Source organism: Melospiza georgiana, chromosome 4 (assembly GCF_028018845.1).
Source record: "Melospiza georgiana isolate bMelGeo1 chromosome 4, bMelGeo1.pri, whole genome shotgun sequence".
NCBI classification, from domain to species: Eukaryota; Metazoa; Chordata; class Aves; order Passeriformes; family Passerellidae; genus Melospiza; species Melospiza georgiana.
In genome coordinates this window covers 30762524-30786180 of record NC_080433.1, presented here as the reverse complement: position 1 = coordinate 30786180, position 23657 = coordinate 30762524, and the positions used below count along the sequence as shown (strand labels likewise).

The 23657-nt window shown below is 53.2% G+C and overlaps 1 protein-coding gene across 1 annotated transcript; it reads left to right on the top strand.

Annotated features, from left to right (window-relative positions):
* The first annotated feature begins 9470 nt into the window (after nt 1-9470).
* On the top strand, nt 9471-23197 carry CARD10 (caspase recruitment domain family member 10). Its single transcript, XM_058022861.1, has 20 exons — nt 9471-9753; nt 10076-10213; nt 10535-10860; nt 12681-12863; nt 13203-13358; nt 13478-13603; nt 13747-13941; nt 14041-14178; nt 14875-14990; nt 15232-15272; nt 15909-16029; nt 16487-16667; nt 17465-17588; nt 17941-18181; nt 18461-18530; nt 18868-18967; nt 19280-19438; nt 21391-21512; nt 22158-22273; nt 22499-23197. Exons 1-20 carry the CDS (start codon nt 9471-9473, stop codon nt 22704-22706), a joined length of 3144 nt encoding a protein of 1047 aa, XP_057878844.1. The 3' UTR covers nt 22707-23197.
* Nucleotides 23198-23657: the final 460 nt, after the last annotated feature.

Here is a 23657-nt window from a genome sequence, read left to right as displayed (position 1 = left end):
CTAGCAGACCCCCAAGAAAGGGAAAGGGCTTGGAAAGCTCATTGCTCTTGGGCGGGCTCCAGCAAGCGACTGTCTGTGACTCTTAGCCCAGGGATTGCTTCTATGTGGCAGGGTGTGACTTGTTTGCAGGGGAAATGGGCATCCAGCTCCGGGGAGGGCTAGGGTTGCATTTGGGCCTTGTGAAGCTCTGTTCTAAGGGAGAGACTGTGGTTAGCTTCCTGGGAAGTGAGGGACAGCTCCGCTACATGCCAGACTTTGATTCCTCCCATGGTTGTCTCTGGCTGATGCTGGTCTCTGTGGGATGGTCTAAAGGGCAAAGACCAACTCAGGCCAAGACAAGGAGGTAGCTGGGTATTCTGGCTTTGGGACGGAGGAATGGGGAGCACTGGGAATGCCAGGCACGGTGGAATGTTTAGGGGAGGGTGCCTGTTCAGCTATGATGGCTTTAGAACAGATCCCATACAGACCTCCCATGTTATCTAGGGTCACATCCCGCAGGGCATCTGGTGTGGCCGTGCTGGTATGCGGAGGAGGAAATGAGGTCCAAGATGCCATGCTCTTTTCATCACCTCTGGCACAATACTGCTCTGGCTTAGGTCACATCTGTACTGAATTTGTCATATCTCAGCTTTGGTTTGTAGTCCTTGGCTCATGCTGAGTGTGGGTGGAGGTGTGCTCTGTGCCACCTGTGGTGGATGCCCTGGAGGACACACCATTAGGCAGCACTAACAGGGGCAGATGGGAGTTACAGCCCTTTGCAGTCCCACAAGTAAGCCCAGGCCTGGCTCAGTGCAGCAGCTGCAGGACACAAATAGCTGAATGCAATGTAGGATATAGAATCACTGAATAATAAAAGTGCTAGGGTTGGAAGGGACCTTAAAGTTCATGCAGTTCCAAACCTCTTGCCAAGGGCAGGGGCACCTCCCACTAGATCAGGTTGCCCAGAGTCCCAACCTGGCCTTGAGCACTTCCAGGGATGGAGCATCCACTGTTTCTCTGGGCAACCTGTTCTGGTGCCTCACCACCCTCAGAGTTAAGAATTTCTTCCTATATCTAATATAAACCTGCTCTCTGTAATTTTAAAGCCATTCCATGAAAGGTCTTAGGAAAGGTCACACAGTCAGAAGCAAGGAGCCCTGGCAGGTCTGTGGGTCAGGAACAGGCACAGCCCTTGGCTCCCCATATCCTTCCCTTTGCAAGGGCTCCAGTTTAAGGCCAGGCTGACCCACAGCATTTTGGCTTTGCCCAACTACCTCCTTCCTCAAGGGGTTAGCTGGTGGGGTGGTGACACCCTCTGGCTCTGGAGCAGCGTTACAAGCGATGGTAGCACTTGGCTGCTCTCTGCCCTCTCTACAGAGACTTTGTCCTCTTAGCATCTACTCAGCTCTTTCCCTTCTTCATGTCCTGGACAGGTTTCCTCTCCAGCCAAGAGGAAAAGCTCCTGATATAGTCCTGACCTGTCCCTTTCCCTGATATGGCACATGTTTAGTATGAGTGTTGTGGGATGGTATCACCCCTCCTGCCTCTCCTCCATCAGCATCTGGCCAGTCTCAGCCTGACACTGACCCGGGGACTCTGGCAGCTGCACACCCTGGAGCATGTTTATGTACCAGCTCAGGAGACGAGCTATACAGGACTTGGATCACCTCAGAGAAGAGGAAGGGAAGACGGAAATGGTGTTATCTATCTATGTTTCTTCCTTTTCTCCTGTTGAATCATTCAGAGTATTTCTGAACAGGGGTAAGCAGAGCTCCCAGCTAAGCAGCTGATATCTTGGTGACAATTTATTCTTCTGAATTCAAACTGCTTACAGACAGTTTGCTCATCTCCATGATGACATCTGAGCTGGTTCTTCTCACTGTCACAGTATCTTTGCCTTCAGCTGCCCTGCCAGGGTTTGCCTGTTGGTGCTTCTTTGCTCCCATCCTAAGCTAGTGTTCCTGGGAGATGGTGGAAACACACTTGGTCTGGGCAGCTGGCCTTGTGTGGGGGTCACTGGTGATCCTGCAGTGCAGTGGAGTCTTCTTGGAGAGGGTGAGGTGTACTGTCTGGGGACACCTGTCCATCCCACAAGGCTGGAGCTCTGCTGGGGTGGAGTGGGAGTGTTTTGTTTGCTCTGACTAGGTGAGTGTCCACAGAGGTGATGCAGGGGTTGGGAGGCCAGGATGAAAAGGGCTTCTTGTGACTGTTTAAGGAGGTCTAGAGGATATAGGGGAGATCGAGAGGAGAACTGGTGCACATGGGAGTGCAGAGGAATGGCTGGCTGTTACAAAGCTATCTACACGCATTGATTTCTGTTCTGCAGTCTCATCATCCCGCTCTGACTTCTAACCCAGACTGATGACCCTGCCTCATTTAACCCATTTAACCCATTGCTGCGGGTCAGCTACTTGTTTTATCCAGCCAGCCTGGATCTGGGGCAGACCTCATTCACTATGACAGACCTATATCCCAGAAAGTAGAAACGGGAAGGATAGATTGCCCATTTCCACTCCTTCCCTGCTCCCAATCCCTGCTGGGATTGGTGAGAATACCTGAGTGACACTGAAACCAGAAGGACTGAGACATGCCCGGGGAGTCAGGAGCACTTGTGGGGACCACAGCCAAGTAAGAGTCTCAATTCAGTGGGCTTGCAGGATGCTAACTGGAGACATTGTCATTCCCAAGCTCTTTTTTTCCCCCAGGATAATGCTGGGGCCCTTTTGTGATTAATGCTTTGAATGTTGGTTTACATGCAAATCTGTCCCAAAGTTATGTCCTGAGAGGTGGAAAACACTACTTCATACGTGTGTTCGACGTCCCGGTTTCTAAGGGGTGCAGCAGCTGGGTGAGGTTCATGTGGTCACATTGACCTCTGGTGGCTGCAGCCTTGGCTTGCAAGGAGGTACTAAGGCAGGCGGGCTGGGTTGGGTGAGTTTGCTGGCTGCAGTTGAAATGCCGTTGTGTTTGTTCCTTCTCTAGGCTCCATTCCCCACCACCTCTCCTCTTGGACAGTAATTTGTTTTCCTCTCTGAGCAGATACCCACTCTTTGTGAGTACACCCTCAGTCCATATAGTTCCTCTCCCTGAGAAACAAATTCTGCTTGCACACAGCCCAGTAAGCAACAAAGGCAATCCCTTGTTGGAGAACTGAATTCACTCCCAGTTTCTAGACAGAGTGGGTCATATTTGGGGAGACCAGACTGCTCCCCTGTGTTCACTGTTACCTGTATTCACAGACCCATCTTATGCAGCCGAGGGCAGACTTTAATGGTCCTCTTGCAAAGGGTCACCAACCAGATTCACAATGACCCCTGAGATGGACTCTTGGTTGGCTTGTATTCTGGAGAGCGAGGGGAAAAAAGCTGAGACTAATCCCACTGGGATAATGGTTTAAGACTAAAGCAACTGCTGAGTTGGAGCCCCATTGCCAGGGGCAGCTGGGCAGCCTTGGAGCGAGAAAGCTCATCCCAGTGACTCTAATCCTGTCATTCTGCTCTAATTCAGGTCTTCCTTGTGACCCTGCACACCTCTGGTGCCCTAAGGAGGGCACAGATTTCTCACCAATACCTTACCAAAGGGCTCCCACATGCTTTTGCCTCCTGTAGCTCCAGGCGATGGGTGTGTGCCTGTGGTGAGGGGGAGGAATGCTGAAGGAAATATTTGCTTGTTTTGCTATCTCCACACAGACACACGAATTTCCTTCCTGCTGTAAAGGCCACTCGCTGTTTGAGGGGAGACCTCATTCCTCCTCCCTTCTGCAGCCACTGCTGTGAAAGGAATAAACCACTGCCAGTGCTTCTGTGGTCTTATATCTGCTGTTAAAAGTGTCCGGCAAAAGAACAGGTAGTCAAAGTCCTTGCAAAGGCTGTTAATATAAACACTGAGTTTGATGAGAGTCGTTAAGAGAAGCTTTTTTTCTCTGTGTGTTAACTAATCCACCGTGAAGCAGTGCATGAGCCAACTAGACCAGGTTGGAGTCGATTATTTTGTTTCACAAGTCCTTTTGCGTTTTTGGCATTTGTTTTGTTCCACACAGGAACAGAAACTGCAGAGGGTTTTTTCATGATACCAAATCATGTTGGGACAGCTACTGCAGGGTGGAAGTTTTTATTATTAGGGGAATTATTTCAAACTCACTTCCTCAACCTGACTTGGGAGATCACCCTGGAGACCTTAACAAACCTCCCCCCTAAAATTTCAAGGGGAACTCTATGTCTCCGCAAATCACCAGGCTGCAAGAAGAATCGCTTATTTTGATTGGGGAAGGAAAAAAAAAAAAAAAAAAAAGAAGGACCGAGTAAGAAATATATTGCTGAAGATGTTCTGACTGGCTCACACTCTGGACACTGTGGGTAGGCAGTTTCAGCTTTGTAAATTTACTGCTTCCCAAAACACAGGGCAAGACTTTACAGAGCACTCGGCTCACCATCTGTAACCGCAGCTTGAGCTTTGTACCAATGGCATTTTAGCCACACAATCAGGAATTTATTGAATTCCTGCCCCGCTGCAGACCTCCCTAAAGCTATTTCCAGGCAGGGGCAAACAATGCAGTGCTGAGGCATGGCCAGCCCAGCTCGCCACAGCATGGGCTCACTCGCCTCGGCGGGATCCCTCTGACCTCTTAGTGCCACCCCACACCACAAGGCTCTGCAGAAAACCCAGCAGCTGCCACACTCTGTGGCCATGTGTGCTAAGCCCATCTTCTGGTGGTGGAAAGGACTCGTGGCTCACCATTTGCTAGCTTCTTATAGATTTCCTCTGTGAGCCTGTGTGGCTGGGAAAGTTTTACCAGTGCGACTATTTTGGTTAGGATTTGACAAAAACCCAAAACAACAAACCAAACCAACAATATGAGAACAAAAAAACCCCACCCAAACACCCCAGTGTCATTCCTAGTGTGAACTCAAGTGTGCCAGCACTAAAGCAAGTGCTGCTGCTAAAGCTATTTTGGAAATGTGATACCTGGCTGTGAGCATGTACAGTCAGGTGGGATTGTGTAGCTCCAGCAAACTGGGGTTGTCTTATACAACTGAAGCTTCCCTCCAAAGCATGAGCTTTGCATCCCTGTGCCCCCACAGCCTGGCCAAAAAAAAAAAAAAAGCATGGAATGTATTATTGCTCTTCAGGAGCTGTTGGAATCAGTTACCCAGCCCAGAGCCAGGGGTGGTCTTGTTGCTTGTGGAATACCTGTCAAGTTCAGAGACTCTCCATGAAGGAGAACAGGTAATAGACTAATGACGGAAATTAGTCACTTAGTCAGTCTAAGGACCTGCCCTCATTGCAGTACCAGTCAGTTATTGAATTATTTATTTTTCCCTGGACTTGGATGTCTGAGACTCTTCCGTGGGCAACCTAGGGTGAAGATATTTCTTTAGCTGTTCTTGATGTGGGACCTGCTCTGTCTGATGTCTGAGTGCTCTGAGTCACAAAGCAGTGCAGCCACTGCCCGTGGGGTCAGGGTGGGTGGAGGAAGAGGATTTCTTTGTCATCAGCCTTGTGTTGGTCTCTGTGTGAATGAGAGAAACCAACTCTTGCTTTGGGACTTTTATCAGGATTGTGAAGATCTTATCTTCTATCACCACATAAAACTCAGCTCAGGAAGTCTTTTCACTAGAGAGGGAGAGAGAGAGACCTGAGTTGTTTTTGAGAGCATACCTAGCGGGCAAAAATTTACATGGCCTGAGTCAGAACGAGTTTCCAGCCGGCAGCCTTGCTTGTACTTGCTTTTCATCACTCAGCTGGATGCCTCTGGCTGGAGGTAAGGGCTGGAGAGAGGAGCTGTGCCCTGCTGCTGGTGGTCCTGGGTCACCATGCGCCCTCTGTGTAGGAGCTGTGCAGTGCTGGGCTTACAGGGGAGGGGAGGGGCTGTTGGGACCCCTCCCAGGGTGGGTGAGTCAACAACAAATCCATGTGCTCAGAGTGTCAGCCAGTGCCTGTTGGGATGGATGCCACCCAAGGGCCGTTTGCTGAAAGCTCTGCATCTGGGCACGTGCCTGGAATTTGCTAAGTATTTGTGTATATTTTGCAACAAAAAGGCTGTGTGCTCTGTGCATCACACAGATGCATTTCAGTTCCCAGGTGCTGGCTGTGCTTGATTTTGACAGGAGCTATGCAGCATGGGGAGAGGGTGTCATGGAAGCCTCCCTTCCCCCAAATCACCTCACTGAAACTGGTGCAGGAACTCTGCCATTGGCCCTGGAGGAGAAACAAATGAAGATGTTCAGTTTGGGTGCAGCAGAAATTCTTTAGGGAAGGGTGGCCCGGTTCATACATCCGCTTCTTCACTTATGTGAATGAGGAGAGAAAGATTTCTGTGGAAAGGTGGGGTCTAGAAGCTGCAGTGGTGGGGTGCTAAAGGCACCTCCCTTTTCTGAGTGTGTTGGCAGGGGCAGGAGCAGTGCAGGGCTCCTTCATGTAGTGTTCAGAGCCTGGAGGGATGCACAGCAGTGCTCTGTGCTACCCTGGGCTGACTCCAAGGCTGGGGAGAATCAGGGAACTCCCATTTCTTATGAGCTCGATAATGCGTTGGGAATTTCTTGTACAGAGCCTGCACTGCATAGCCTGGCTATTGAGGTCTGACACAGCTGAGAATGAAGAAATGAGAGTGAAATAGGGTTGCTAGAGAAAATGAAGAACAGCTTTGAAGGGGGAGGGTTGATGTTGGTGTCCAGTTCCATCTCTCCCAGAGCTCTCTTTGTTCAATGGTGTGCATAGATTTGGGCAACTGAGTACATGGCAGGTGTGGAGGGTACTCTGTGCAAACTCTTTGGGATGCTGTGTGTACACGCAGGTCCACTCCTGGGATTGCTGTGGCCACTTGGACCAGAGGAAGGCTTCCCAGCATCCACTGTGCCTGGCCCCGGTTGCAAGCCCCTGCATGCCCTGGAGTACATCTCCATCACACTGCCCTGGGGTGTCTCCACACCCAGTTCCACCCACGGACACAGCTGAGGATTGGGGCCAAAATCTAGCCTGTGGGATGTCTTCTTGGCCTGGATCAGGAATCTTTCCAACACTCTCAACTTTTTCCCCTTGCTTGGATCCCCCCTCCAGTCCAGAGCCAGGCCTACAGCTTGGGTGGCCTGGCTAGAATTTCTGCAGCCCTGGAACCAAAGGCAGCCTCTCCTTACGAATCTCTTCTTTGTGGAAGAGCGCGGGGGGGCTGTGCCTTGCCGAGGAGACCCCCATCCCGCCCGGGCAGGGTCCTGGCCAAGGCGGGCACCCCCTTTCCCTGCCGGTCCGTCGGGGGCGTTTCGGAAGAGAAGTGGCTGGCGAGCCACATCCTTCCGGGGAGCAGCTCTGTCCCGGGGCTGGGACCGAGGTGGGTTAGGACAGGACACAGGCAGAGAAAAACCCTTCCCCGGCTCGCCCAGGTGAGGAGCGCCCGGAGCTCTCAGGAACTGGGAGTGGCCGAGGGGGATCCGCCCCCGCCCCGCCGGCGAGTGCTCCGCGACCCCCGGGGGCGGGCGGAGCTGAGCCCTGCATAGCCCGGGGGTGCCGGCTTCTCTCCAGCCGGCCGGACGAGGGAGGGAGGGAGGGAGGGAGGGAAAGAGGGTGGGAAGGTGCGGGGGGTGGGCAGGGCGCTTCAGACACACCTGCCGGGCGGCGGGGCGGCAGCGCGGAGCGGAGCGGGGAGCGGGGATGGCAGGTAAGGGGCGAGCCCCGGCAGGAACGGGGTCCCGGGGCCGGCGAGCCCCGGCAGGAACGGGGTCCCGGGTCGGCGAGCCCCGCCGGGCCCTTGTGGCGCGGAGGCGGCGGAGCTCGTCGGCATCGCCCCGGGACGTGAGTTTGGCACCGGCTCGGGAGCGGTGGTGGTGGGGGATGTCTGTGCTCCTTATCCTCTTCGCCCGGCAACTCCTCCGGCTCGGCGTTTCTCGAAGGGCGCCTTCAGACCGCGAAAGGGAAGCGCTCCCTCCGCCCGCCGCGGGAGGGGGGCACCCCGGGCGGGAGCGGGAGCGGGGCTGCCGGCTCTGGAACCTTCTGACCACCCCTCCCCTCTCGTTCTGTCCCTCCCTCTCCCTTTCCATCTCTGCCCAGCCTCCTGCCGAGAAGCTGGTCGCGGCTTGTGCAGCCGGCTTGAATTTCTTGGAGAAAGGGTTTGACTTAAAGGGACAAAACTGCTGCGCAGTTTGAAACAGCTCAACTTCTGTGACCTGCTGTTGTGTCCCCTCCAGCATACTCGCGTCTATGGGACAAGAGTCTCAAATGAGAGTTCAGTTTCTGCAAGAAACACTGGTTTTATTTAACATAAAACAATCCATATCTGTATATGTATTTAGGTTCCTAAACTCTTTGGCGCAAAAAATGAGACACTTGGGAGTCTTTTGTGGTGTCAGCAATTCTCTGTTCCTGCTATCTTCCATCCATCAGACCCCAAGCCTCCTGTGTTTGTATCTGGAGGATTCACTTCTGCACAGCTCTCTTAGCCATCCTCCTTGTTGTGCTGGCTGCCAGTCTGAAAAAGCATGCTATAATTTGCACCACAAGTTAAAAAAAAGCAAAAAAAACCAACCGAAACCAACAAACAGAACTCCACCCTCAAATTTCCAAAGAAAAGGAAAAAGACTGGAACATTTCCTTTCCCTGTGGAATGTGAACCTCTGCCCTGCCCCTGGGGATGTTTGTGTGCCTTGGCTTCCAAAGCTAGACTCAATGCCAGCAGCACAGCAGCAGGTAACCGTGCACACGTTGGAGGAGAAATCCTTCTAAGTGTCAGATCTTTGCTGTGCTTTTCCTTGACAGCTTAAAGGATTTGTGCTGGCCTGTGAAGCAGACTTCATTCCTCGAGTGAAAACAGATAACACTGTTTGAGTTGATCCATGGCTGGAGAAAGCACATTGCCTATACCTGCTCCATCACAGCTTGTAGGACTTAATGGAGCGGGTTCACCATGGTTCTGAGAGGTTTTGGCCCATTCACTTGAGGGGTTCTCGCTTGCTTTATTTGGCTGGCAGAGTGCTTGCCTTGTTGCTACATATTTTCAGGGCTCCGTACAGCTGTGTGGAAGATACCAAAGATATGCTCATGTGATTCCCTGCTGATTCCAGTACCTGTAGCCAAGCTTCTCTGTGGGATGGTGCCCTTGAGAACTTGTTTGGTCACCAATGCTTGCTGCACAGTGCCAGGGATTCATTTGCTGGGTAATTTCCAGCCCCAAGGAGGAGAAAGCATGTCCCAGGCTGCAAAAATTCTTGGTCCTGAGAGTTTCTCTTTCTCAGGGATGGGACAAAAGGGAGGGTGTGTGATGGCTGGGGGGATTTAAGAATGTTTGAGAGAGGAGGATTTTATCTTCTCTAGACTTCCTACTATATAGGCTTCTAACTCCCTTATGCATCACTTGCCTTCTACATATCCAAGGCTCTGGGTGAACACTCAAGATGCTGCTGAACGCATTTGTATGTAAAATATTTTCTAATGTATCTGAGTCCCATTTGCAAGATTGGACAAATGGATCATTTGCAGGATCATACCTCGACTTATGCCTACTTATGCCTTCTGCCTGTGCTTCTCTATCATTCCTCATCATTTTCTCCTTTCCTTTTATCCTTCCAGCCGTGGAGAATGCACCTCTCCCAGCCAGCAGCCTCTCAGAGCAGGAGGAGGAGGAAGACACCATCTGGGAGAAGATTGAGAGTGCCCGACACCAGCTGACGCGCTCCCTGAACCCGGCCAAGCTGACGCCGTACCTGCGCCAGTGCCGCGTCATAGACGAGCAGGATGAGGAGGAGGTGCTCAACTCCTGCCGATTCCCTTGCAAGAGCAACCAGACAGGTGGGAGAAGACACAAACTTGCACTTGGATGGGCCTGGTTTGGGGGGATAACGTGGTTCTGACACAGAGTGGATGCTGCACACGCTGTGCTTTGTTGTTCTCTGAGGTGCTCTGTACCCAGGGCCTCCCCATGCTTGCACACAGAAGAGGGCAATGCTCTCACCTCATTCTCCCTCCTCTCGCCACTCCCATTTTTGTGGATGGAAGTAGAGGTGATGGAGGTGCTGTTTTCATATCATGAAGTGGGGCTACACAATGTTCTCTGTTTTGCAGGGAGAACTCTTAATCTTCATTCATCCTAGCTCTTTATCTGTTCTTCCAGGTTACCTGATGGACATCCTTCGGCGCCGTGGAAAGCGAGGCTACGAAGCGTTCCTGGAATCCTTGGAGTTTTACTACCCAGAGCACTACACACGGCTCACGGGGAGGGAACCAGCCCAGCGCTGCTCCATGATCCTGGGTAGGAGCAGGTGCTCTGTTCTCCCTTCAGCTGCTGCTTGCATGGAAGGGCCAGAAAATTTTGTGCAAGTTCATGTGTCTGCTTAAAAACCAGGTTCATGCTGGCAGTGTGTGAGGACAGTTCTGTACTCTGAAACTGGCAGGGAGGGGGCCATGTATACAGGTGTGACAGACTGGCGCCATAAGCCTGGGACAGCAAGGGCTGCAAACCCTCAGGAGAACTTGTCACCCCTTGTGGAAAATAGAGCATTGAGCAAATCTGTTTCTTGGGGTTACCCCTGTTTCAGCAGCCAGGAACAGATTCTCCTTTTTCTCTCCCCAGATGAGGAAGGCCCTGAGGGACTAACTCAGTTCCTGATGATGGAGGTGAAGAAGGTGAGGGCTCAGCGGAAAGAGCACCTGCTGAAGGAACACCAGCTCCAGGTGAAAAACCAGGCATTGGAGCAAGAGCAGGTCCGGCTGGAGCAGCAGCTGAAGGAGCTCCTGAAGGTGCAGGAGCGCTGCCAGCGGCTGAGAGAGGAGTGGGACTCCAACAGTGTGGAGCTGCTGAGGCTGAAGGACGAGAACTACATGATGGCCATGCGCTACGCGCAGCTCTGCGAGGAGAAGAACGTGGCCGTGCTGCGGAGCAGGGACCTGCAGCTGCTGGTGGGATCCTGGGCAGGGAGCACGGGGGTGGGCAGCGGGATGTGGTGGGGCTCTGACGGCCCATGGATGTCTGCATGTGGTGGCCTGAGAGCGTGAAGGAGCTGATGGCACACAGGATGCGTGATGGGGATCCTGCCCTGCTCTTGGTGGAAATGTGCCCTGCAGAGAGGCTGAGGCATGGGCACAGTGCAGGGGGCTCACCATGACCGGGGGCAGCTGGAGATACATCACCAGCTCCTGCCAACTGGTGTGGTTGGAGGTATATCTCTAGAGGAGCCAGAAGCAGGGCTGATGTCTTCCCTGGCATCACTTGATGCTCAGCCTGGCTGCTGGCACCACAAGATGCCCTGTGTGCTCCTGCCTGTGCTTCCTGCACTGCTCTCTGGGCAGCACAGGCAGGCAGCAGACAGCTCCACGCTGTCAAACCGTTTGTATTTACTTTTTCCCCTTCAAGGGATTGTGTTTTCCTCTCCCTAGGGAGGCCAGTGGCTGTGCAGCCACTCACACTGGGTGTGTATGTGTGCTGCCTGGAGCTGCCCAGCCTGCCTTGCTGAGCTTAGGAGCCTTTTGGCTTAGACTCCATTCCCCCTGCCACGCCCCACCGCCTCCTCATGTCTCTCATGACGTTTGCAAGACTCATGCCTTGCATAGCTGCAGGAATTCATGACGCTGCACTCCAGCTGCCATGCTCTCACCTCCTGCAAACATGCACCCATTTCCTGCCTGGGCAAGGACAGCCCTACCTTGAACCTATTAATAACCTGTGTTTTTAAGTGCTCTGCTGCCTCCTGGAATTCTCCCTACCAGCCTGGACCTCTCACAGAGCCTTGTGATTTCCTTTCATACCTCATTCTGTTCTGCCAGTGGCAGGATCCTCCCCTACCTTTTTTTTCTGTATTCCTGACAATGCCAGCTCCCCTGGGTCTCTTTGGAGCAGGGAGGTGAATCACTTGAAGGTAACTGTGGGCTGAAGAAATCCCCCTGGAAGCAGAGTCTCAGCTTGCCTTCCTCTCCTGACTCTTGAGTCCAGAAGTGTCTGGTCCCCAAAAGTCATTGTAGGTCTTTTGGGCACATTCACAGAAGTAATTCAGTTCCTCAATCCCTCCTTGGTAATTTTGGCAGTGCTTCTTGGTGGCTTTGATACGCTTCTCCTGTTCTGTTTCCTCTCAAAGCCTTACCTGTGAAATTGGTTCTCTGATCAATCTTATCATTCATTACAGGTCTGGGAGGACCTTTCTTATCCTTAAAAGTCACTGACTTCTGCTGTCTCCTGTTGATGAGACATGTTGGTGGAGGAAGGTGGGACCAGGCCAGGGAATGATGATGCCTCTGTAGTACTCTGCAGCCTCCAGCAGCTTGAGCCTCAAACACCTCCTAGGCCAGAGGTGGCCTCCCACACTGAGTAGCCTCCAGTGGATTTTGCTGCTGTGAATTTGTTTCTCAGCTGCTCTAGGAATCTTTGAGATACAGCTGCTGGCCCTGGCCGCGCACCAGAGGTCCCCTGTCCACCCACAGTCAAGTCCAGCTGCACTGTGGATGCCCCGGGGTAGCAAGAAAGTTGTTGCACCAAGAGATGATCCTGAATGTGCTTATGCAAGTGTGTCTTCCTCCTTTTCCTGAGGGAGAAGCTTTTGAGTGCAGCTGTGCTCTAACCTCAGCCCAGCAGTAGGATACTCCTTCACATGGTTGCCTGTGGTTGCCTCCCATGCCTTACTTGCCTCCAGACCTGTTTTCTTCTCAGCACCTTCTCTGCTTCGCTCTCCTAGTAAGGCAGAGGTGCAGGGCCATGTGTGTTAGACTGTTTCTTCCCTGGGTTGCAGGTGGACCAGCTGAAATGCAAAGTGTCCAGCCTGGAGGAGGAGTGCAGCCTGCTGCGGAGACAGGCGTCGGCAGCGCCGCAGCGAGAGGCGGAGGAGCGGGGCCAGCCTGACACCGTGTCTGAGCTGTGGGCTGAGAACCAGCGGCTCACAGCATCGCTACAGGAGCTGCAGGGCATGCTGCAGGTACCTGCCAGGGCAGGGCAGGCTCCAGGTCACCACCTTTCCTGGGCCATCTCCAGTGATGTTTGCATACCACTGGAAAGATGGGGAAATCGTCGGTTTGGGCTGGCCTGTCCCATCCTCCGAGCATATTGCTTGGTTATGGTGGCGGCCATTGTGTCCAGGTGCTTTTTTCCAGCTCTGTAATTCTTGGTTGGGCTCACAAGTGTGACTTTGTGTTTTGGAGTGTACAGCAGATTGATGCTGCATGATGATGGCAGTTGTGCCAATCTGCAGTCACAGCCCTGCTCTGTTGCTCCCTTGGTGCTTGTGGTGCAGTGACAGTGCCCTCTTGCCTCTTAGAAACCCGGTGAGGGCCCAGTGCCAGGCTCTGAGCAGATCCTCCTGGACATCCTGGAGCATGACTGGAAGGAAGCCCAAGACGACCGGCAGGATCTCTGTCAGAAACTCAACTCCCTGCAGAATGAGCTGCAGTGGGCCGAAGAGCTGAGGGATAAGGTAGAGCATTCATCACCACCTCTGTCCCTGCACACCAAGCAGGGCCTGGAAGAGAAGGGAAGGATGCTGTAAGGCAGTTGCTTTCAGGAAAGCTAATGCTCATTGCTTGCTGTTACCAGTACCTCCAGGAGGTGGAAGATCTGCAGCTGAAATACCGAACGCTGCAGAAGGACTGTGATCTCTACAAGCATCGCATGAACACAGTGCTGCTGCAGCTGGAGGAGATCGAAAAAGAGCGGGACCAGGTAAATTGCTTGTGACTGCCCAGCAAGAACAGGGCTCTGGATACCTCTCTTTCCCCAGTGGATGTTGTGCAGCCATGCCAGGGTGGGAGGTGTGGGTCAGCAGTGCGATTCTGTGTCTTTTCTCGCTCTCTGGCTCCTTGCAGGCCATCCAGAGCCGTGATGGGGTGCAGCTGCAATACTCCCAGAGCCTGATTGAGAAGGACCAGTACCGCAAACGAGTGCGGGGCCTGGAGGAGGAGCGGGATGAGCTCCTAAGCAAACTGAGCCAGGCAGAGGGGTTGAACAGCACGCTGGAGGCACAGCTGCAGCGCTGCCAAGGCAGCCGCGGCCTCAGCAAGGTGAGGGTGGCTAGAAGGAAGGGGAAAGAGGGAAGGCAAAGGAGTCAGGACTGATTTCTGGAGGATGCAAATGGGATGATGGAGTCCCTTCTTTCCCAGATGTGCAGCTCTTCCTACTCCCTCTGCTCCAACCTCAGCAGCACCTGGAGCCTCATAGACAGCCCTGCAAATGGACTCATGGATACCCTGGGGACTTCTGTCACCCCATTCCCAGGAGATTCAGCCATTCAGAGCATGGTGAGTGCTTGACCATGTGAGGCTGGCCCTCAACTGAGGTAGTGGAGACACTGCTCAGGCATTGGAGTGGCTTCATCATGAGACTTGGTGTGGGATGGTGTGTAAGGTGTAAGCAGATCTCAAATGCGAAGCTCTCAGTCTCTAACAAACTGGCCAATCCTGCCCTAAAGTGTCTGAAAACCCTTCATTCCATATGACACCCTAGAAACCAACAGCCTCATGTAAGATGCTATCCTCCCTAAAATGCTGTTTAATCTACACATGGTGGAGGAGAAATCCAGACTCTTTTGAACCCTGTAGCAGCATTGTGTGGTTTTTAATGGAGTCGGGTTCTTTCCTTTGACTCCTTGAACTGTCATCTCAGAGCACCCTGAAATGGGCAGTGCCACAGGTTACTCACACCTCTGGGTGTGTGGTGGCTGAAACAGAAATGTAAGGACTAGGTTTGGATAGTCTGTTCATCTGCTACTGCTCCCACAGCTTGTGCTTTGCAAAAAGATGGGAATGCAGTGTCATGGACCTCTAGCTGAGCTACCTGCTTGGGAAAACAAGGTGCCCCTGGGAGTTTGGAGGGATGTGGATTATCCCAAAGAGGGCTGTGGTAGCCAAGGAGCTGTTTGCTCCCTTGGCCTGAGGGGAGGGAAGAAATGGTGCTGGGTGTTGGTGTTAGCGTGCATGTCTCTCACTCTGCCCCAGGATGAGACTCCTGACAGCGAGAAGGACATCAACCGCCTTTCCACCTTCCCCTTCCCTCCCTGCATCGGCTCCATCCTCCGTCGGCAGCGGGAGGAGAGGTGCATGCCCCTCAAAAGGTGATTGCTGAGGGCTGCTTGGCTCCTCTCGGCATTCTGGGCTCCAGGAGGAGATGCCTGGCAGGGTTAGGAGAGAACCTGGAGTGGGAAGTGAGTGGAAAGGCTGTCAGGAGGTTGTGTGGTGGCTCCAGGGGTGCTTGGGGGTGGTGGGGTAGTCTGTGGAGCTGAGATTGAGAATGGAATGCAAACAGGCTTTGGAAAAGCTGCTACCTTACAGATCCATTTTGTGTCTCCTTTCTAGCTTGTCCTGTGGCTCCTTTAGCAGCATGGAAGATGGAACAGGTACAAGGCTTTCCTCAACGTGCTTAGCTGAAAAGGAGTGGGGCCTGTGGGGAGAGGGGTTGGAAAAGTGGTCCTCCCTCACACTTCTGGTTTGTGCAGCTCATTGTGAGGGCTCTGAACCTGTAGCATGGCACAATGGCCCCTTATATCCCCCCGTGCCTTGTCAGGTACAGCAGCTGGAAAAGCTGGCTTTTCCTCTGCAGAGCAGGTAGCTGTTTGCATCAGCTCTGTTTGGCTCATGGAGAGCTGTTGAGGGGAGGAGGTAATAGAAGAGGGAAATACTTTTGCCCTGAGGTGTTACTGGATGCTCCCTTCACCTGCTACTACCTGTGTGATGGGTTGTAAGTCTCCTGGAGTGAAGAGGAGCATCCTGCATCCTGGTGCTGGCAGGTCCTGTGGTGGGTGCTGGTGGCTGATCTCTGGGCACATCCAGGTGGCCCTGGCTGCTGCTGCTTGTTCTCAGGAAACACGGGAAACCCTTTTATTAAGGATGACTATTCAAAGCCTCCCTGCAACCTCAGTTTCCCAATCAGATGCTAGAAAATGGTCAGGAGAGGATGGCAGACCCTTGCCACACCCAGAACATGTAGCATTAGCACAGGTAAAGTGCTCCCTCTCCCTTTTGCTCTTTCCTAGGCAGCAGTTTTCCTGGCACCTTTCTGGGGGCCTTCTCCTCTTCTTCCAGCAGCACCTACACCAGGGTGAAGTCGGAGATCTGCTTGTCCACGCTTTCCAGCCGCAAGGAGGTCACCAGGAGGTGACTGCTGCTCTCTGAGCTGGGCACTCTGTGGTGGTGCTTGAGGGGGCATTTCGTGGTGCCAGGGACTGTGCTTGGGAGGCCCTTCCTTTCTGCCCCTCCCTTGCAGTTGCAGGCCCTTTCTTGCTAGTGGGAGAGGAGAGAAATGAAGATCCTACAGTCCTGGCTTCCTAGCAGGACTTCAATTTTTTGCACCATCCTATTGGTTATGGCAGGGCTGGAGATGTTGCTCTGGGCTGGACATGCAAGTGTCTAGGTAGGGAAGGACTGTGGGAACCCAGCTTGGCTTTGGTGGTGGGGCTGGTGGGATAGATGGGGCTGTGGGGCTTTGTCAGCTCTGTGTGCCCTGGTGAGTCACGAACTCTGTGCTGCTGTAGCTGGACACAAGGCCTGGGGGACTGGCTCTTAGAAAAGGCAGTAAACCTCAGTTGCCAGACTTGGCATTTCTCCCTGCCAGGTCACTGGTGGTGCAGCTCACTAGTGTGGGTCATCCCAGCCACCCCTCACCCCAGGAGAAGAGGCTCGGAGCAGACATCTCCATCCTTGGAGGGAACAGGACAGGAATTTATGTCCAGTGGGTCAAGCCGGGCTCACAGGCTGAAAAAGCAGGACTCAGGGAAGGGTGCCGGCTCCTTGAGGTGAGTCTGGGAACGGGCTCCTTTTGTGGGTTTGCAGAGCACCTGAGATGATGCAAGGAGTGCAGAGTGATCCCCAGTGCAAGATGACCTCTCCCCAGCTTGAAGTCCACCTCTATTTCTCTTATTTTCCAGGGCTGCTCTCTGTCTAGAGCTTACACAGCACGAACACCCACCCAGGTCTCATAGTGCTTGAGTGTACCTGAGCATGCAAAAATGCCAAGACCTTCTGAAACCCTTCCTTGAGGTGTGGGAAGGGAGAAACAAAAATGAGTCACACAATTAAGATGCCAGTACAGCTTTGTGTCCCTCACCTTTGTGTCTGTCACCTTGTGGCTTTTCAGAGCAGTTTGCATCGCGCATCCTGCACATGCCCATCACAAACCAATCAATTCTGGAGCAAGATTTCTCAGGCTTTTGTGACCCTCCTGAGTTACAGAGAATAATTGCTCTGAAGAAGGCTCCTGGAAGGAGGGAAGGGCATTTCTTTTGCCAAGAATGACACCACTTGAAATACAGCTGCACTACTTGAATTAATATCCCACCTGTAACTGAAAACAAACCACACACGTTCATGCACACACACATTTCCTTTCACAACAGCCCACCATCCAGACTGGGTGATGGCTGGCAGCAGGTATCAGCCAGAGGCAGACTGAGGATGCCAGGTCCTCAGATACAGTTTTTCCCAGACCTGCCTCACTCTGTAAAACCTTTTGTGTAACCCTAATGGGTGAGGGAGCCTGGGGGGGTGCATGCTCTTCCAGCCCTTAGGTCTAATGGCATCGGGTCCTTGCTAGCTGAGGATGCCATCGCTGAAGGAAGAGGTGCTTTCCCTGGAGAACTGCACACGGGAGGTTGCCTACCTGAGCCTGCTGCACTGGGATGAGCCGTCTAGTCTCATCTTTCAGCTTGACCTAGAAGGTAAGGTGCTGGCAGCTACATCAGCTTTGAACCTGAGCTCTCTGCCTCCCTTTCTAGACCCTCCACCTAAACCTGGAGATTAATCTCAGTTATTCTCTCTCCTCTCCTGTTTGGTCCTAGGCCACCATGTCAGACACAGGGGTTGGTCATAGCTCCAGTAGCTTTCCCTCTCTGGTGTGACTTGTGCATCCTCTGAGTTACAGGACAGAGGTACAGACCTTCTGTCTGTTTGCCTCCTCTGCACCCCAACCCCAATCCAGAGCATCGCAACTGTGCTGGGGACTCGGCTTTCTTACTGGTGACTGTTGTCTGCTGCGTCCCCACCTGTGGTGCCCCGTGTTCTGTGCTGCAGGATACCAGCCTCTGCGGGCAGCCCTGGAGGAGGGGAAGAAGTTTTCGGGGGACTCGTTCTACGTGCGCAGCAGCGTGTCGCTCCTGGAGCCGTCGGACCCGTACGCGCTGTGCGTGAGGTGTCGGGAGATCCTGCACGTCACGGACACCATGCACAGGGGCCGCCTGGAGTGGTACTGCTCCCGCGTCGACCCCCTGACGCTGCGGGACCTGGACAAGGGCACGGTGCCCAACTACAGCAGGTACCCAGCACGAGGAGGGAGGCAGGGGCTGCCTGCCCCTTGTCTGCGCTGGCCATCCCCTAGCAGTCCTGGGGTTCTCTCGGTGCTGTAGCATGACTAAGTCTTGTTCAGGGACCAGTGTGGTAGTGTTTGGGAGCCTTTGAGGGACTGGGAGGTTGAGTGAGGGCTTTGATATGCCTGTGCTTCAGCAGGTCTGTGGGATTGGTGAAGAGGATCCCTGTAGGCTATGGTCCCTGGGGCTTCTGGAGTTGCTTGAGTGCAAGCTCTTTGTCTTTTCAGGGCTCATCAGCTTTTGAAGATCCAGGAGAAGCGCCAGATGCCTGGGCAGCAGAGAGGCCACAGAAATACTGTAAGCCAAAGAAGCGGGTGATGATAGCTGGGGTGTGTCCCATGGCCATCTCACCACCTCAGAGACAATCTGCCCCACTCTGTTGGTAAACCAACTTGTGCAGAGGTGGCAGATGGGTTAGCAAACAAAGCTCTTAGGCCACACAATGTTACTGCTCTGTGGCTGCTTTTCTACCACTTCCTCACTTCCGAGACTGAACCTAATGAATGGCAGTCCTAATACCTTGCTTTTTGTAAGGGTGCTCCATCCTTTTTGCCAGAGGATGTTCTGCAGGCAGTTTTTCATGTGTGTGAAAAGGGCAGTGTTCTCAGCCTAATTGCCCTCACTTTCTCCTCAGCTAAAGAAACGTGCCTTGGGCCAGCTGCGCTTGGTGAAATCCAAACCACGGAAGAGCCCAGAACAGCCTCCCCAGCAGCTGTGGCTGGACCCCTGCTCAGGTGAGCCCTGTGCCTGCCCTGTCACCCTTGGAGACCCAGTTGTCCCCTGGCCATCCAACTTTTTGTGGAGAATAAACTGCTGTGTAACTCGAGGGAGTCCCAGATAATGGCCAGGGGGTCTGCATCCAGGGTATCTGTCCATGAGTGAGTGTTGTAACCAGGGTAGGGTCTCTCCTGGGACATAAGATGGTTTGGTAGGCGCCTCTATGATTCAGGATGAGGAGGTGGTACAGAACAATGGGATGGTCTTTAGGCTGTCCTGGTCTCCTGTGTTCTCATCTTTGCCTTTTTCTTTTCAATGCTGTCTTCCAGACCCAGACACGACCCTGAAGCCTTACAGCCTGGTGCGCCCTGTGGTGGTCAAGACACCCCGTCCCGTGGTGCTGTTGCCAAGCTGCATTGCACCTCGGCTCATCAGGAACCTGCTAGACCTGCCCACCTCTCGCCTGGACTTCCACGTGTGCCCAGCAGGTAGGCAGAAACACGAGGTTGCTCAGTCCATTTCAGTGAAGAGCTGCTCTTTTCTTGGAAGGTTGAGTTATGGTCTCGTGGGAGTCTTGGAAAGCCCATGAGATCTCTCTTCAGAGGGTGCATGTAGGAATCTCTCGGTTTTCCCATGTAATACCTGTTGACGTGTCACTTCATTGGGCTGAGTGTCTGCAAGATGTTCCCTGCAGTTTTTAACTGTGTCCTATCCCTTTGGCCCACTGGGAATCCAGCCCTCCCTTCTGGTCACCTGAGACATGGGGTTCTTCTCCCTTCCCTTGAGTGGTGTAGCATTGCCTTGCTGCTCTGGGTGGCTCTTCCCAGAGATGAAAACCCTGGCTGATGTGGGATCTCCAGGTTGACTTCATGCCAGCTCTTCCTGCCCAGGAATAGGAGGCTCCAACCTTAGAGCTGTTATCCCCCTCTTCTGCCAGGAGATGCAATGCTGACACATGGCTGAAGAGGCTGCTGGGGAAAGGGCATTTCTCCCATAGGGAATGTTCAGAGAGGACAACTCCCTCTTTCTTCCTTCCTCCTCACTTCTCCAGTGCTCTCTTTTCCTGTTGTTTAGAGCTCTCCCTTTGCGAGCTGCAGGACTGAAAAATGAGTTGGTTTATTTGTTTGTGGGGTAATGATGGAGGTAGTGAAAAATCTCTGGTTTCCTGAAGGATGGCTCTGAAAATTTTGGCTGCTGGGCTTCTCAGCTGAGTGACTTGGCCATATATCCTGTCCTGCTGAGCCCTCTGCAGGGTTCCCCTCACACTGCATGGGGGACCTGCTTCCAAGCTTTTACTCTGATTGGGAACTTACACTGAGGGCAAAAACTCCATTGTCCCCTGCTAGTTTTGCCGTCTATGAGGGAAGGAAAATAATCCATGAGCCCCAAGCCATTTCTCTTTTGTTTGCTGCCTGTATTTTCTTTGGATCTTCCAGGAGAGTCTGCTGCCTGCAAAGGAAACATGGCTTTGCAGGATCCAGGTCTGCCTGGGAAGTACTGTGTCACCAGGTAGAGAATGCCCAGCCAGCCTGGAACCTGGGATAACTGGAACATACTCTGGACCCAGTTCCAAACATGCCTTCTGCTAAAAATATTACTTTATTTCCATCTTAGAGACAAGCAGCTCCTAAAAGCCTTTTTATGATGCCTCCTCATGTTTCTGTGGCAGTGTGGGCAGCTGCCTAGGGCAGCATGGTGGGCAGGTAAGGCCTGGCTCCTGCCTCAGCCACACTGGAGTGCAGGGCTTGTGGCCTGTGGCTCCCAAGCCAGATCTGTGTGTGTGTGTGGTGTCAGCCTCCTTTGGGAGTTACCAGGGGGACCTGGCTTTCCTTGCTTTGACCATTGCTGCATCCAGCTCTGCCCCCAGTTCTCTGTCCCAGCATCACCTCTCTGCTGCTTTCCTGGTGCTGGCTGCTGCGTGCTGTCCTGCCTCTGAGCAGGCTGCCACCAGCAAGAGGGGGTTCAGCTCATCCCCATTTTCCTCCCACTCTCCCAGCAATACACCCACTCCTCTTGCTTCCCCAGCCAGGGTGCTCACTTACAGGAGCTGTGTATAAGCCTGTGTAGCACTCAAACCCTGCAGAAAACCTATTTGGCAGGATAAAGTGGTTATTTTTCTGCCATGCTCTGTTAGGGAGGGGTTGGGACAGTGTAGCAGTGGGTGGATAATGTCTGTGAGCTAGCTTAGGCTGCTGTGATACAACACAAGGTGCTGCTCTTGCCATGCAAGGTGTCTTCAGCTGTGATATCTCGCTTGTTGCCGCCCAGAAAGCTGCAGGAGATCCATGCCCAGAGTGTGATGCTGTATAATTAGTCTTGCGCTCCAGAATCTGTAAACACTGAACTTGATAAGCACCAGTGCAGCAGTGAACCTATGGGATCTGAGGTAGATAGTCTGTGCAGGAGGGAGAAGGGGCTGACATTTCCTCTTGGCTTGCAGAGAAGCTGGCAGGAGGGGATCCCAGCACAACCCACGCTCAGGAGCACCCTGTGCCTAGAACTGCCCCCCAGGACCAGAGGGAGAGCGGACGAATCCACATGATCCGGGAGGCAATGGAGAAGGTGCTGAGGCTTTTGGTGTGGCGAGAAAGGGCCAGGATGGGACTGCTCATTCACACTGGAGGAGAGGAAAGGAGGGGGCCGCTGAGTGGGGGAAGAGGGAGAGTGGTGTGGTGATAGAAAAGGAGTTACTTGCTTGGGGGTTGTGTAATTTGGGGAGTGTTTCAGGTCAAGGTGCTGTGGAGTTGTGGAGCAGCAAATATGGACATTTCCCTGAGTCTCTGATAAGCTCAGATAAAATAAATGGGAAATGGGGATTTGTGGGGGAGGATGTGGGACATGCCATACTCAGAAGTGACCTCCCTGCTCTCACATTCCTCATGTTCACCAAGTGGCAACAGCTCTGCTCAGGGCAGAAATGTGAGGCTCTGGGTGACAGAAGTGACAAAGAGGATGTGAAGATGAGTTGTGGCTGAGAGAGGGGTCCAGTGAGCCCTTGGGTTGGATTGGCAGTGATGGAGTGGGTGACCCTGCTCTTTAATTCTCCCCTTTTCTATTGGCACTGTCCATAAATCTCACTTTTAATGGAATTAGTATTGGAAAAGCAATGATATTGCACAGTATGGGGTTTGATTTAATGTAACTGTCAGGGGCCGGGGTTATTTTTTCTCCATTTAAATCGGTAAATCTATTCAATTTCCTTTCCAGAATAAACACTGCCTGCTAGAGCTGGGAGTTGAGGGTGTGAGGGATCTAATTAAAAGTGAAATATACCCCATCGTTATCCATGTCGAGGTCACTGAGAAGAACGTTCGAGGACTCAGGTGAGGAGAGAGCATGGCATGGATGGAGGGTGTCACGGGAGGAGAGAGAAGCCCTGGTCTCTGATCAGAGACACGGCAAGGATCAGGCGAGAGCACTGGATGTGTGTGCTGGGCTCGGTGCTGTGAGGGGAGCAATTCCTTTCTGTACGTGTGAGCGCATTTCTGGGTGGTTTGGCCACCCCACCTCTTTATGCCAAGGGTGACATTTCTCCCTGTTTTCCCTAGGAGCTTGCTGGGGAAGGCGAGCCAGCGGGACTCGGAGGTGCTGAAGATGAGCCGTGCTGTGGAGCGGGCTCTCCACACCCTGCCCTGCTCCTGGGCCCGGGTGGAGCCCCACGCCTGGAGCCACGCCCAGGAGCTGCCCAAGGTGGTTCGTGGCTGCATCTTCCAGGAGCAAACCCGCCCGCTGTGGATTGAGGAGGGCGAGGACTGAGTGGGGGGGTAGCAGAATGGCTCCTGCCACCTACTGTCCCCAAGAGCTGCTCTCAGAGGTCCCTGCCTTCCCAAGCCCCTCCAGGCAGTGTGTTCTTCCTCCCTGAGGGGATGCTGGTAGCTAAAGGCCCCCCAGGGTAGCCTTTCTCCCCGCTTGAGGGCCACCAAGAGCCAGGAAGTAACAGATAACAGTGCCTCTCCTGTCTGAGCTTTCTGTATTTCATTGGAAAGGCGTCTTCTACCATCATGGTGGAAACCACCCCTGTGGGCTGCTCCCTGTCACCTTGGGCTGCCCTTGTGCGTGGTCAGACTGACAGGGAATGTAGGGGAACTCTGTGGGATCAGGCTGCCTAGGAGCATTTCTCACACAGATTTTAAGCTCCTGAGCTCTTCTCCTGTCACCACCATCTCCCCTGCCCGGTGGCACTGTGTGCTCTGGGTCCTCTCTTCCCATCTACCTCGCCTCTGGCCCCAAGGCACAGGGAGCATGGCTCATACACCTGTGACCCACGGCGGCTGGAGTGACATTCAGGTTGCAACAAACCCTCGTTTTATAGGAGCTGTACTCTTTATTGCTTGTAAATTATTAACGGAGCCTTTCATTGGCAAACCGCCTGTAAAGGAGAATTAAATACCATTCATAATGGGAATGGGTGGCAGGCTGCGAGCTTGTGTGTTACTGGGAAGGTGTGGGTGATGCACAATGGGATATTTTTCTCCTCCTTTAGGTGAGACCCAACTGCCCAGCCCTTCAGGGGAGGGAGGGAGCACTGACATTGCTCTTGTAGGGCAGCAAGAAGTGTGGGGAGAGGACAGGCTAAGTGTGCCACAGACTAAGTCCCCTCCTTTTTCTACTTGGCCCCTGGTTTTCAGTCCCTTGCTCTCCCCAGCACTGATGTTGGTCAGAGTGCTTTAGGAAAGTCAGGGAAAAACTCACTTGAGTTTTGAATTG

Coding starts and splice junctions, on each gene's coding strand:
- CARD10 (XM_058022861.1), top strand. CDS start 9,471: ATGCCTTCTGCCTGTGCTTCTCTATCATTCCTCATCATTTTCTCCTTT. Junction 10,861..12,680: donor GCAGGGACCTGCAGCTGCTG/GTGGGATCCTGG, acceptor CCTGGGTTGCAG/GTGGACCAGCTGAAATGCAA. Junction 13,359..13,477: donor CCGAAGAGCTGAGGGATAAG/GTAGAGCATTCA, acceptor TGCTGTTACCAG/TACCTCCAGGAGGTGGAAGA.